This window comes from Centropristis striata, chromosome 17, assembly GCF_030273125.1.
Source record: "Centropristis striata isolate RG_2023a ecotype Rhode Island chromosome 17, C.striata_1.0, whole genome shotgun sequence".
Taxonomy (NCBI): Eukaryota; Metazoa; Chordata; class Actinopteri; order Perciformes; family Serranidae; genus Centropristis; species Centropristis striata.
In genome coordinates this window covers 32933125-32949225 of record NC_081533.1, presented here as the reverse complement: position 1 = coordinate 32949225, position 16101 = coordinate 32933125, and the positions used below count along the sequence as shown (strand labels likewise).

The following is a 16101-nucleotide window of genomic DNA, read 5'->3' as shown; positions in this document are numbered from 1 at the left end:
AAAACTGTGAAATGACTCTACTACAAGTACAAGTCCTGCACTCAACTTACTGAACTAAAATATAAAAAAGTATCAGCATCAAAATGTACTTAAAGTATCAAAAGTAAAGTGCTCTTTATGCTTTTTTTATTTAGAAAATAAATGTCTAATTGCTTTGAATGTATTGTGTTAACAATCGTGATTGTGATTTTATGTTAAATCTCGACCTAAAAAGTAATTAAAAAGTAAAATATTTGCTTCTAAAGTTACATAACATGGAAATACTCAAGTTAAGTACAAGTACCTCAAAATTGTACTTAAGTACAGTACTGGAGTAAATGTACTTTCCACCACTGAATGACATCATATAGATATATGTTTTGGAAAAATAAATAAACAAAACCAATTTTATTCTACTTATTTATGTGCTTCTAATGTTGGAATTAAACATTTACATTTTCAAATTAAAAATAATCTTTAAAAATCCCTAGAAAATAAAATAGTGATTTATTTATGTATTTGCACTTGTTTTTGTTCAATTGATAGTAATGGAAAATACTAGGAAAATGCCAAAAACAGTAACAACAATGACAGAAAATGTTCTTTCTCAGTTTGATCTGAACAGCAGGTGCACAGACAGCTGTGACCTGCTTTGGACTAAACCTGAAACTGAAGTTACCTGATTCAATCGTGGGTCTTTATGATCAAACATATCAGCTCATGATGATTCTGATAATAAACTCTTCAAGAATCAAATTTGTGTTCGAGTACAAAACCTTAAAACTCTGTGATCAACAGAAATGAGTCTTACCTGGTCGACCAGGAGAGAGCCCAGACACATCCGGCTCTGATCGATAGCACAGGGTGTATGGTGTGTGTGTGTGTGTGTGTGTGTGTGTGTGTTACTGGTTAAACAGTAACCAGGCCAACCCATCTGTCCCTCAAACTGTAGTTTTATTATGTTGTAAAACTGGCAAACATCACTGCAATTTAGATTTAAAGGGAACTGTAGCCAATATACAGTATGTGTGTTTGTGTCCACCAATGCTTGATGCTTTTTGAATCTCATAATTATGACATGACAATAATGTTTCTCATGAGAGTTTATTTGCACTCATGTGACAGGAAGTGATGCAACATGGTCTCACAGGAATCCGTGGAATAGCCACGGAATCACTCAAATTTCCGTGAAACTGACACGGATTTTGCTACAATGCAAGTTAATGCCAGTCATATCCCGTGGCTATTCCAACATACAAAGTGATTATGTACATTCACTGAGTGAAAATTTAGAAAATAAAACATATATTTCTTGCTAGAAATGTGATCAAAATCCATTTTTATGCAGAAACTAAGTCAAAATATTGATTTTTTTCACTAAAAATGAGAGAACTGTCCGCCATGTTTTTTGTTCTGACCGCCGGGACCTTGAAAGTCACGTGACTTGGAACAAACCAATAGGAACAAATATCCATGGAATAGCCACGGGATATGACTGTCATTAACTTGCATTGTAGCGAAATCTGTGTCAGTTTCACGGAAATTTGAGTGATTCCGTGGCTATTCCACGGATTTTGAGTTAAGTAAATCCGTGGCTATTTCACAGATTCCTGTGAGACCAGGTTCCAATATATAGTATGTGTGTTTGTGTCCACCAATGCTTTTTTCTCACGAGAAAACAATAATGTTTCTCATGAGAGTTTATTTGCACTCATGTGACAGGAAGTGATGAATCCTGAATCTATGTCAGTGGTTTTCAAGCTGCCAAAGTCAAAATCTCAAGGCCACCATCAGGGCTTTCCACTTGGACATGAAATAGCCAGCTATAGGGAGGTCCGGGGGGCTGCAGACCCTGGACATCGTTTTTCTCATGCATTAAAGTGTATTTTCACCTTTTCAATCTAAAACTTTCTCAAAAGATAAAACAGACATTGAGGAGTTAGTTTTTTAGTTATAACTCAGTTTTGACCAAGAATGTAATGGCTGCAGTTAGGCTTTGTAGGGCAGTAAACAGTACTTGTGAGGACGTGTTGAGATTCCTCCATTCTAACAAAGCGACTGGAGACAGAACATGGATGGCTCAGAGCAGAAAGCTGTTTCACCTTAACTACTGTAATCATATTATCATCAGAACAACAACACGGAGAAGTGTGTGTGTGTTGTGTGTGTGTGTGTGTGTGTGTGTGTGTGTGTGTGTGTGTTCTTGTATTTCCTACATAGTGAGGACCAGAACACGTTTTTAACCAACATAGTGAGGACATTTTTGCAAAGTGAGGACATTTCGGCCGGTCCTCACTTCTTTAAAGGCTTTTTTGAGATTCCAGACTTTGTTTTAAGGGTTAAAGGTTACATGATAATGATAATTAACTGAAACTGTATTGTGTGGTTACAAAACTAACTAAAATTATAGTGAAAATGTCCTTCGTTTTCATCTTTGTCAACTTTTTTCATACATAATGAAGATGGATCAGACAAAGGAAATAAAGGCAAAATTGAGAAACTAAATGGCCAAAAAAAGACACAAAATGACTAAAAAAAGACACAAAAAAAACACAAAATGACTAAAAAAAGACACAAAAAAACCACAAAATGACAAAAAAAAGACACAAAATGACCAAAAAAAAGACACAAAATGATTAAAAAAAGACACAAAATGACCAAAAAAAGACACAAAAAGACAAAAAAAGACACAATATGACTTAAGAAAGCCACAAAAAGACACAAAATGACCAAAAAATGACTAAAAAAAGACACAAAATGACTAAAAAAAGACACAAAATACACAAAATGTATTTTTACCTCACTTCTTTAAAGGCTTTTTTGAGATTTCAGACTTTGTTTTAAGGGTTAAAGGTTACATGATAATGATAATTAACTGAAACTGTATTGTGTGGTTACAAAACTAACTAAAATTATAGTTAAAATGTCCTTCGTTTTTGTCTTTGTCAGCTTTTTTCATACATAATGAAGATGGATAAGACAAAGGAAATAAAGGCAAAATTTACTGTGACCTCTTTTAATCTCCCACCCAACAAATACCCCATTACAAAAAACTAAAACTAATAAAAACTAAACTAAAACTAGCAAACTCACTCTAAAAACTCATTAAAACTAACTGGATTCGAAAACAAAAAATTCACAACAAAATTAAAACTAACTTTAATTGAAAATGATGCAGTTTAATGTCTCAGTGTACTCTGAAATTAATGCACATTTGCAACATTTAAAATTCTTTATTGAGCATGATAGTGTTTTGAAAGAAAAAAAAGATTCAAAATCACATTTTATGTTGGACTAAAGGGCTAAAAAAAGACACAAAATGACCAAAAAAAGACACAAAATGACAAAAAAAGACACCAAAAGACACAAAATGACAAAAAAAAAGACACAAAATGACAAAAAAAGACACAAAATGACAAAAAAAGACACAAAATGACCAAAAAAAGACACAAAATGACCAAAAAAAGACACAAAATGACCAAAAAAGACACAAAATGACAAAAAAAAGACACAAAATGACAAAAAAAGACACAAAATGACAAAAAAAGACACAAAATGACCAAAAAAAGACACAAAATGACCAAAAAAGACACCAAAAGACACACAATGACCAAAAAAAAGACACAAAATGACCAAAAAAGACACCAAAAGACACAAAATGACAAAAAAAGACACAAAATGACCAAAAAAAGACACAAAATGACAAAAAAAGACACAAAATGACCAAAAAAGACACCAAAAGACACAAAATGACCAAAAAAAGACACAAAATGACAAAAAGACACCAAAATATACAAATTGACCAAAAAAAGACACAAAATGACTAAAAAAAAGACACAAAATGACCAAAAAAAGACCAAAAAGACTAAAAACGAACTAAAACTAACTGAATTTGAAAACAAAATTAAAACAAAAACTATTATAACCTTGCATGGGAATTCACTGTTCCAATGAGGGTCCTCACAAAGATAGAAGTACAAGAATGTGTGTGTGTGTGTGTGTGGGAAACAAAGCTGTGACATCAAGGAAACTCAGATGGGAAAGTGAGGATAAAGCAGTGACCTATAGTGAACACGCAGCAACAGGGAAGCTGGGGAACACACAGGGAAGAGTGACGTGTGTGTGTGTGTGTTAGTGTGTGTGTGTGTGTGTGTGTGTGTGTGTGTGTGTGTGTGTGTGTGTGTGTGTGTGTTATCTGTATAATAACCGTACCCAAACCGAGGACAGTGATGCCCAACAGCAACCAACCACAGAAGAAGGAACATGTTCTCACACAGACACAATCTCTCTCTGCTCTCAGAATCCGTTCTCAGGGGTTTGAAAAACACAATTTTTTCATTCATAAAGTTTTTGGTTTTTCTACAAAACTTTCTGCATTTCTACAGTTTTATTACAATTTATCCAGACCAGGGGTGGGCAACCTGCGGCTCTTGGGCCACATGTGGCTCTTCAGGCCATCTGCAGTGGCTCCCTGTGGCTCTGACAAAAAAATCAAAACATTTTTCCCTTTATATTTTAATTTTAATGTATCATTGGTGTCGGCCGCAATTTGTATCCAATTGTGAAAATGTGACCTTATAAATTAGTCAGGCGGCTTAGCTAAATAAAGGGGACACGCTGGACAAAAGAACCAAATTTTTTCCACGTGCTCTCTATCACCATAGGTTTCAATTTTTGGTAGGAGCCACTTCATCAAGATGGCCGATCCGAGATGGCACCCATATAAAGTCTATGAGAACCAATACATCTTCCAAGCCACTCAGAAGGTCAATCTTGGTGTCAAAATCTACATTTTCTGGGTCAAGGAATCATTTAAAGCTGTTGAGAATATCACTAGATGATTATTTGATCAAATAGAAATGTTCATTTTCACCCAGATTGGTAGGCAACTCGCTTCAAGTGCTGCAGCAGAGAATCCTGAGCTGAAAATGTTTGGAATCTAATAATTATGTAAATACATGGCCAAAATGAACATATCTATTTGATCATCTAGTGATATTCTCAGTAGCTTTAAATGATTCTTTGACCCAGAAAATGTATATTTTGACACTAAGATTGACCTTCTAAGTGGCTTAGAAGATATACTGGTTCTCATAGATTTTATATGGCTGCCATCTTGATGAATTGGCTCCTACCAAAAATTGAAACCTATAGTGATAGAGAGCATGTGGGAAAAAATTGGTGCTTTTGTCCGGCGTGTCCCCTTTATTCTTAAATCTGGTCCTAAGCTGCCTGACTAATATGGCTCTTCAGGTTTGCGGCTCATTCCAGAAATGTCGAAGTATCCTTGAGCAAGATACTCAAAGCGACTAGAAAAGCGCTACATAAGTGCAGGTCCATTTACCATTTAAATGAACATCATCCTGTATTGAACTACCAACTGAGCCCAGAAACTCATTATGAGAATGTTTACTGAGGTCACAAATCAAGAGAGAAGTAGGGTTGTTTTCTCATAGACTTCTATACAATCAGAATTCTTTATGCAGCCAGTAGAAAGAGGTTTAAGGTTTGTCAGTGCGGGTGGTAATAAGCCTCCTGGCTCATGTTAATTCTCGTTTATATGAGTTATGACTTTTCTTGTTGTGTTTCAGCGAATGAGAACAGCCTGCAGTGTTCAAGGCCTCGCTGTAATGGAAAGTCTGACTTTTAAAGGCTATAAAACATCTGAAGTTACTCAACTAATTCAGACTAAAGAAGAAATTAAATCAGATAAAGAGTTATTGATGAAAGTGAGACGTTGTAAACTCAGAGTTAGAGCTGAATCTGGTGTTTCCATGGAGACGTACGTCACCTGTCAGCCTGCTGACACGTGTTTAAACAGACTCAGTTTAAAGATCGGCTGAGCTGAAACTCTGCGGTCATAAATAACTTTTATCTGCACAGATGGGATCGTTTCCTCGTGTCCCTGCAGCCTGTGGGCTCCCCTTTTCCTCTTTGGGAATCTTATCAGTCACTGCACATGCTCCCAGCACGCTTTATGTATTGGATTTATATACACTACTGGTCAAAAGTTTTAGAACACACCAATTTTTCTTGAAATTTTTTTATTGAAATTCAAGCAGTTCAAGTCAAATGAACAGCTTGAAAGGGTCCAAAGGTAAGTGGTGAACTGCCAGAGGTAAATAAAAAAAGGTAAGCTTAACCAAAACTGAAAGATAATGTACATTTCAGAATTATACAAGTAGGCCTTTTTCAGGGAACAAGAAATGGGTTAACAACTTAACTCTATGGAGTCTTGGGCTATTTTGTCCATTTTTGAATTCTTTTCATGTCTTTGTAAGTCATTTTGTGTCTTTTTTGGTCATTTTGTGTCTTTTTTTTGTCATTTTGTGTCTTTTGGTGTCTTTTTTTGTCCTTTTGTGTCTTTTTTTGGTCATTTTGTGTCTTTTGGTGTCTTTTTTTCTCCTTTTGTGTCTTTTTTTGGTCATTTTGTGTCTTTTTTTAGTCATTTTGTGTCTTCTGGTGTCTTTTTTTGTCATTTTGTGTCTTTTTTTGGTCATTTTGTGTCTTTTTTTAGTCCTTTAGTTCAACATAAAATGTGATTTTGAATCTTTTTTTTACTTTCAAAACACTATCATGCTCAATAAAGAATTTTAAATGTTGCAAATGTGCATTAATTTCAGAGTACACTGAGACATTAAACTGCATCATTTTCAATTAAGTTCTGGAAAAGTTGGTGTGTTCTAAAACTTTTGACCGGTAGTGTATATATAAAAAATAAACATTTTTTACTTTAATATAACGGTAAGTCTTTTTTTTACAATTTCTTTTCACATTTTTTTTACATAAATTTGAAGCTTTACTGTTAAAAAAAAATGCATATCATAACTTTTTCAATTATTTATTCATTTTAATTTTGTTTTTTGTTTTTACGTCAATTCACTGTAATCTAAGATAAAATAAAGACCGTTAGGAAAATTAATAATACTTTTTTTTTAAAAACTCTATAATGTCCCATTATAATAATTTACAGAATTGAACTTTTGGAATAAAAGCAATTTACTTTTTACTGAATTTGCACTTTATGTAGCAAAAAAATTCAATCAAAACCCTGTAAAATATGTTTATTTTTCAAAAAATATTATGTGTTTGATTCTCTGCTGTATGAGTTTTGCAACTTAATTTTAATATCCATTTGTTTTAATTGTATTTATTGTTGCCTTCTGCTTTGTTTTGTACATCAAAGGTGCTTTATAAATATTGTTTTTAATTGCTGCTTTTAGTTGCTGTTTTTAATCATAAATAAAACCAGAAAAATTGACAGAAACTGAAGATTTCTATTTAAAGTGTTTGTAAATAATCTGGCAGAGCTTCACAGAAGAAGAAAACAACAACATTCATCCAAAATATAGAAGAAAAATAACTCACAACAAAGGAGATGTTGAGTTTAACGAGGAACATTTCACAGTTTGTAACGAGTTTCTGTTCACACCTCTTTGACAAACAGCAGAAGAAGAAAAGCTTTATCTGTAGATCTTCTTCTTCTTCATCTGAGGAGAGCAGATCATCATCATGTTTATCTGTGAAACCAACTTCTCCAGCTGTCAGAGCTGCTTCTACATGTTTCACTTGTTCCTGCTGGAGCTGATTAAAGATTTACTTCAGTTTAGTGCAGTAGTTCTCAACCTTTTTGAGTTGCGACCCCCAATTTAACATGCATGTTGTCCTCGACCCCCGCTCACTGAACACAATCTCACACGCACAGTTCAGATCATACAAAAAAGAAACAAAATGACCAAAAAAAGGACACAAAATGACCAAAAAAGACACAAAATGACCACAAAATGATCAAAAAAGACACAAAATGACAAAAAAGACACTAAATTACCAAAAAAAGGAAACAAAATGACCAAAAACATACACAAAGTGATCAAAAAAGACAAAAATGAGCAAAAAAGACACAAAATGACCAGAAAAGACACAAAATGACCAAAAAAGACACAAAATGACCAAGAAAAAGACACAAAATGACCAAAAAAGACACAAAATGACAAAAAAAGACACAAAATGTCCAAAAAAGGAAACAAAATGACAAAAAAAGACACAAATTGACCACAAAATGATCAAAAAATACACAAAAATACCTAAAAAGACACAAAATGATCAAAAAAGACACAAAATGATAAAAAAAACATACAAATTGACCACAAAATGATCAAAAAAGACAAAAATGAGCAAAAAAGACACAAAATGACCAGAAAAGACACAAAATTACCAAAAAAGACACAAAATTACCAAGAAAAAGACACAAAATCACCAAAAAAGACACAAAATGACCCAAAAAAGAAACAAAATCACCAAAAAAAGACACAAAATGACAAAAAAAAAGACACAAAATGTCCAAAAAAGGAAACAAAATGACCAAAAAAGACACAAATTGACCACAAAATGATCAAAAAATACACAAAATTACCTAAAAAGACACAAAATGATAAAAAGAAGACACAAAATGACAAAAAAAAAACCCCACAATGACCAAAAAAAGACATTAAATTACTAAAAAGACTGATTTTGAATGATTTGGCGACCCCCAGAAATCATCTCGCGACCCCAATTGGGGTCCCGATCCCAAGGTTGAGAATAGCTGACTTACTGAAGTAAAAGTGAAAAAGTATCAAAATGTACTGAAAGTATCAAAAGTAAAAGTACTCGTTATGCAGAATGGACACACTCAGATTGTTTTATATATTCTAAATAAATCATTATTCTATTATTATTATTAATGCATTTATTTAAGCAGCATTTTAAAGAAATCTAACTTTTTTGGCATCATGCGCCACTTTCATAGGAATGAACAGAGCCCCGCCCCCAACACTGTTCTCTTTATTCATCTATTAATGCTTGTGCTGGCTAACTAACTTGGTAAGTTTCTATCGTCGTGTTTCCATCGACTCATTTACAGGATTCTCATGAGAAAAACTTGATGGGAACACCGAAATTCAATAAATCTTTTGCAAATGTGCATAAAAGTTTTCATACTCGCTTGATAGTTTTCCAAAAATGCTCCGAGTTGGAGATGAAAACACTTTTCCTGAAAAAGTTCTGGCATAGAGAACATTTAACTCTCATACTGATCAGCTGTTAAAAGTCCTGCATGCAAAACTTACTGAAGTAAAAGTACAAAAGCATCAAAATTTACTTAAAATCTATTTACGTAAAATCACTTTAAATGTTTCATGTTTTTTATGTTAAATCTCGACCTGAAAGGTAACTAAAGCTCAAGTAAAGTACAAGTACCTCAAAATTGTACTTAAGTGCAGTACAAGTCTATCAAAGGTGCTATATTAATATTATTTTAATGAATTAATTAATTAATCTGTAACTGCCTCCAACCTTATAATAATAAATATTGCATATTTATTTTTTATTTTTTATTTTTATTTTTATTTTTATTTTTATTTTTATTTTTATTTTTATTTTTATTTTTATTTTTATTTTTATTTTATTTTTTTTTTATTTTTTTTAAAAACAACAACAAAAAACATGTTGAAGATAAAAATGTATTTTAATGATAAAACAAAAACAAATTGATTGACAGAAACTGAAGGATTATGTTTGAAGTGTTTCGAAATAGTCTAATAGTTTCATAATAAATGACAGGAAATAAGAAATTCGCGGTACAATTACCTGCTTTTATTGTTGGTGTTTGGCTTGTTACAAGAGTTTTGTATTCAAAAGAATTCTTGATAAAGACATGATTTCAATATCTATACAACATTTTTAAATAATAATAAGTCAGTCAAATTCATCTTTACCTTTGTTTATTGTACATTTTGTCCCATTTTTTGTGTGAAAAATGAATAACAGACACATGAAAATAAAACAGAAATAAATGGAAATCTATATATGGTGGTACAGGAGCGGTAGTGTAATAATGTAGTGAAATATTTTAAAAACTGGGAAACAAATCTTCTTATATAAGTGAAATCCAGGACAGTTGAGCATATTCAACTTTTTTTTTTCATTTCTGTCCACTCAGCACAATGTTTCTGTGTTTGATACTCTGAATATTTTTGTCGGTTTCAGTGTTTTGTGGTTTGTGTGGCTCCACAGAAACAACAGGACCAAAGACCTGAATCAGCCTTTAATATTAATGTCCTTCCTGCTGCTGGAAGTGGAGTCAAACCGGATTTCAAAGCGGTTTCGGCTCGTCTAGACGCGGAGGAGGAAACCGCGCCGGTTTCACATCCCGCTGGCTTTGTGTGTGAAAGCAGCCCGACAGGAAGCTCGTTAGCATCCGGATACTAGAGGAGCAACCGGTTCTGCTCCTCCTCCGGCTCAGAGGGAGCTCTATCCTTCCTCTCCTCTTTCTGTCTTTCACTCTTTCTTCTTCTTCTTTAGTTTTTCTGACACACGTGCAGTCTGGTCTTTGCCACCGGTGGCGACGCCGCCAACTTCCCCGCCGACGAGGACAGCAGCGAGGTGTGCGGGGAGGAGTGGCGGGACGAGGACGAGGACGAAGCTGCTAGCTTGGACTTTGCCGCCGCCACTAGCAGAGATGAAGATGATGATGAAGACGAGGACTTGGCGCCGGGCTCTCGTAGTGTCCGGCAGCTAAGGCCGTCGCCGCAGGGGCAGCGCTGGAACAGCTCCAGGCCGTGGGCGCTCTTCCGGCGGTGGCGCGTGCACACCTGGCCCTCCTGCAGCACCGGCTTACAGATCCGCGTCCAGAAGTGGCGCGCGCAGCACAGAGCGTCCGAGCAGTCCGACGAGCGGAGACACGGGTCCCCCACCTGACCTGCACACACACCAACACCACATCACTATGACATCACTATGACATCACAGACCTCTGGGCCAATCACAAGCCTAAACGTCACCTTTGTCAACCAAGGTTATTATAGTTAACGAAAAAACTAACGAAATAACTAAAAAATTGAATTGAAAAAACATTTTCGTTAACTGAAATAAAAATAAAAAGTAGTGTTTTTAGAAAAACGATGACTAACTGAAACTGTATTTTGTGGTTACAAAACTCACTAAAATTATAGTGAAATAATTTAATCAAGAAAACCATGAAAACAATGGCTAGATATCAGCAATTTAATTAAACTGTTATGAGATATTTTGTTGTTATCACCGTATTTGTTCAAATAAATGTACATTTAGTACAGAAAATTCAGGAAATATTGTCTAATATTTTTTTGCATGATTGTTTATAGTAATTATGGAGTCCATTAATAGTCAATAACATTACTTTTTTTTTTTTTTTTTTTAAGTTTAGATTGTGGGACATTTAGTTGTTCTAGTCCGACATAGACATCTGTTCATATTCCAGGAACATAAAGAGAATAACAAAATAAGAAATAAATAAAGGTTTATTTCCATATTTGTTCCCACATGAAACCAAATATAACTAAATAGGAGAAGCGAGTGCATGCTGACCTTTGCTGGACGGCCCCTTGACCTCCATCCTCCCTCTCTTCCTCCATCCTTTCTTCTTGGCCAGAGGACTCATCCCTCCATCTGAGTCGGGGATCCTCTGAGACACGAAGCTGTCCTCATCAGGGACGCAGATATCTGAGGACAGACACCAGAGACACTCAGCATCTCATCATTCACTCATTCATTAAGTTAAAGTCAAGAGATGTAAAGAATATTAACATGAATGACATGAAATCATAAAGATACTGAGCAAAAATGTGGATACGAGATAAGTTTTATAACTTTATAACGTTATAACTAGATAAGTTTTACTTTGTTTAAAGTTTTAATCTGGACACATAAAGTCAAAATTTTGACTTACATTTTTTCTAATAATTTGTATTTCAAAAAAAAGAAAATTTTGATTTTGTATGTGAAAATATCGGCTTATCTGGTTTTAGTATTTCATAACTGAATTTCACTTTTAGATTACTATGGTATGATAATTCTTGGTAGATATATAAATGACACTACAGAATGAATAATATGTAATCATACTATTACTAATAATAATAATAATAATAATAATAATAATAATATTAATAATAATAATATAAAAATATGAAAATATAAAAATATAAAAATAAATAATATATAAAAATAAATAATAATAATATAAAATAAATAATTATAATAATAATTATTATTATTATTATGGGCTGTAATAACAATCTACAGGCAAATTTGAAAAGGAGCAAAAATAGACTTATTTTGACATTTGATGGTCTCAGACGACACGACAAAACAACAAATATAATATAATAATGATAATAAAAATCATTATTATTATTATAATTATGGGCTGTAATAATAAATAGACCAAATATAAATCATTGTTCTTTTTAGCCTCTACAGGCAAATTTCAAAAAGTAGCAAAAACAGACTTATTTTAATATTTATGGTCAGATGGTTTATGTCAGATGACACGACAAAATGACAAATATAATAATAATAATAATAATAATAATAATAATAATAGGCTGTAAAAACATAATAATTCAAGAGATAATTTATTTTTAGCCTCTACAGGCAAATTTGAAACACAACAAAATAACAAATATGTAATAATTATGGGATGTAAAAATCTTACTGTTGCTGCATCGGTTGCCGGGGCAGCACATGCCGTCCCTATGGCAACGCCTCTTCCTCCTGCGGCAGGTCTGGCAGCGGGAGTGGGCGGGGCCTCTGGTGGGCGCGTGGCAGTAGCTGCCCTCGCTGCACTCCAGGTCGCTCATACACTGGTAGAGCTGCACGAGGAGGAAAGATCAAAGGATGGAACGAGGCTCGATACAATTTAACAGCTCTGACGTCACTAACGTTCTAACAGAACGCCATGACGTCACACACACCAACGTCTGGGGTTTTTTTTTGCAAGTTAATTATATAAGTTCCATTAGCTGTGAAATTAGGACAAATTTAAATATACAGTCATGGAAAAAATATTATTATTATTATTATTATTATTATTATTATTATTATTTATAGTATTATATTATTATCAAAAATAGCTGATAAGAATTAAATTTAAGAGCTGATGTCTAGACGTTTTCTATGGTTTTATTGATAATAAACGAAATCATTATTTTAAAAAAAAAACATGGAAAATGTCCAGATATCAGCTCTAAAATAAAACTCTTATCAGCTTTTTTTGTTGTTATAATTATATTTATCCAAACAAATGTACCTTTAGTTGTACCAAGCATTGAAATGAACAAGAAACTGAAGAAAAAGTGTGGACTAATATTTTATACAATGTCAAGAAATTTTTTGAGCCAAATAAATTTATGGATATACAATATTTTGCTAATATATTAATTAAGTTAATTATATAAGTTCCAGTAATTGTGAAAGGAAATCAGAAATATATTTCTGTAAATTGAACCAATGTCAATGTTAAGAAAATAAAATAAAAAATAAAATAAAACGTTTATACATTTGCAAAATTAATGAGTTAAAGATTCAATTAGTAAACATTTTAAAGGAGTGTAATTTTTTGAGCCAAATTACTTTGTGAATATATAATATTTTGCTATAGTATGTTATTTAGACTATTTTAAATATATTTCTGTACATTTAACTAAAAGGAGAGGCGTACAAACAACAAATACACCTTTAATATTGTCTCCTCTCCGATAATAAAAGCTAAATCTGCTGTTTATGATATTTTTAACTAGATCATAAAACTCACCGTGAGGTCCAGGCTCGGCTCCCACGTGCTCCGGTTGACCGGCAGCGCGTGCCCCTCCCTCAGGATCACCGTCCTGATGGAGTTCAGACGGACACGCGCCTCCCCGCCGCGGGCACACGCCACCAGCACGAGCGCGAGACACACCATCAGCACCAGGTGACAGCTCATGATGTCCGCTGGGAAATAAAAAGAATAAATATTTATTAAATACTGAAGGGAACACGAGCTGAAATATCACACATAGTATAATATATATAATCTATATATTCCCGTATTGTTTGATTAAAACATGGTCTTACTATCCTTATTCAACAGTGAGAAAAAACTTTTCTTAGTGTACAGAAACCTTTATATGACAATAAATAAAAAAATAAATATATTTTCCACAGAGCTACACTCTGATTAGAAACTTTACAACGATCTGAAAGCAGAATTTAGTAAGCAATATTTAAAAAAAAAATAAGTTGTTTGGGAACTTTACACGAATTTAAAAATACCACAATAATCCCACACTGTAAAAAATAATCAGTTTAATTTACGGTAAAATACCGGCAGCTGTGGTTGCCAGAACTTCACCGTAAAAATGACAGTGAGTGGATTTTCTATTCTAAATTTAAAAGTAAATATCTGTCTAAAAAAACTGTAATTTAGTCTGAATAATCCTGTTATTTTTTAGGGTAATTGTGTCATTCAATCACACATCAGGGTATTTCTCCATACATTTTGCATGAAAATGTTATATTTTACAGCAAAACTGTGTGTTTCTTCCAGTTTATGACATGAAATTTTTGTGCTATTCTTTGATTTACGGTAATTAAAAGCGTCTAATACAGTGATATACAATTTTTCATTTTATGCCCTATTTCTGATGTATTTGACAGTGTATTACTGTTATTTCCACAAACCTTTTTCACAGTGTAAACAAAACGTTTTGGTTGCTATAATTAAAAATGAAGTATCTATATTCGAGAAATAATAAAGTAATAAAGCGACAGAGGTAAATATATATATATATATATACCTGTTGTTTGCAGAGTGATGTTTCTTTTCTCTGCAAGTCGATAAAAATAATTTAAAAAGAAGCCAAAAGTTCGTCGCAACTGCTGTATTTCTCCAGTAAAAGTTGTCCTGTTTGTCTCTCAGCAGCAGGATCCGGTTCAGGATCAGGTTCAGGATCAGGATCAGGATCAGGATGCTGCAGGTCTGACTGCAGGTCTGCGGACAGGTGAGCCGGACCGGGACCCTGATCACCTTTATAGGCTGCTTCCACCGCCATGCGCGGCCCCGCGGCACGCCCACAGAGCCGGCCACGCGCCCCGCCCCCGCGCGCAGAGCATCGATACCCGCGCGCCCCCTCACCTGCAGCCATCGATACAGGGGGGGTGGCTGTAGTGCAATGAAATATCTCAATGCAAAAGTCCCATTAAAAACAAGCTAGAACGAGTTATTTTCGAAGTTTTTCATGAATCATTTCATACAATACAAACAAACAATAAATAAAAAAATATATATTTAGCTTCTGAGGATGCACAAATACTTGAAAATGAGGAGAAAAGTCTATTTTTGGTGGGAAGTTTTACATACGACCTGAAATGAAGCAGATAAAATGTTATAATCAGTGAATTAAAAGTATTCAGTTCTTAATCCTGCATTAAATAGAGACGTTTTAGCAGCATAGGTAAAGAACTTTACTTCACTTTTTAATTTGAATTGAATGGTAATAAAATATATTAATACTAAATTTCCATTAAAACAAGCTAAAACAAATTATTTAGATGTTTTTACTCAAAGATCTGCTGTAAATCAATTGATAAAATACAAACAAAAACTAAATACAATTTGAAATATATTGAGATCGCACAAATACTCTGTACTGCTGTTCGAAACACTTAAATCATCACCAAGAAAAATCTGAGAAAATGAGAAGAAAAGAGCATTTTTTAAGTGTAATAATTATGTTAATACTGAGTTCCCATTAAAAACAAGCTTAAAAAGTTTTTTTTAGATTTTCTTTCAGTTGTAATTTAAACAAAAACCTGCAGAAAACTATTTTAATATGATAGAAACAAAACCCTTTCTTTTTAGCTATATACTGAGGATGCACAATAAATACATTGGCAGTTAAAAAACATTTAAATTACCCAGTAAAAAAATACAGTTTGTACATAAACACATATGACCTGAAATGATGCAGATATAATTATATTATCAGTTAATTAAAAGTTTTCAGATGCTGCACTCAGACTTAAATACAGAAGTATTAACAGCAAACTAGACTTTAAAATAACAGTGCATGACTGTTTTTTTGTTTTTTTTGCACAGATGCATTTAGAGCACGAGGAGGAATTTACTGATGTTACAAACTTCAATCTTTACTTTATTAAATATATTCCATGAGCTGATGATATAATTATATCCTGCAAATAAACTATTGCTGTGAAATGAATATAATAAAGGAAAAAAATGCAATATTTCTCCCTGACATGTAGCAGAAAGTGTAAAAACTCTAG

At 33.4% G+C, this 16101-nt stretch overlaps 1 protein-coding gene across 1 annotated transcript; it reads right to left on the bottom strand.

The window, feature by feature from the left end:
• Window positions 1–9950: 9950 nt before the first annotated feature.
• On the bottom strand, window positions 9951–14663 carry LOC131989094 (dickkopf-related protein 2-like). Its single transcript, XM_059354273.1, has 5 exons — window positions 14613–14663; window positions 13592–13767; window positions 12494–12650; window positions 11365–11499; window positions 9951–10717 (listed from the first exon to the last, which is right to left on the bottom strand). The coding sequence occupies exons 2-5, from the start codon at window positions 13757–13759 to the stop codon at window positions 10317–10319; spliced, it is 861 nt and encodes a 286-aa protein (XP_059210256.1). The 5' UTR covers window positions 13760–13767; window positions 14613–14663; the 3' UTR covers window positions 9951–10316.
• Between the last annotated feature and the right edge of the window lie 1438 nt (window positions 14664–16101).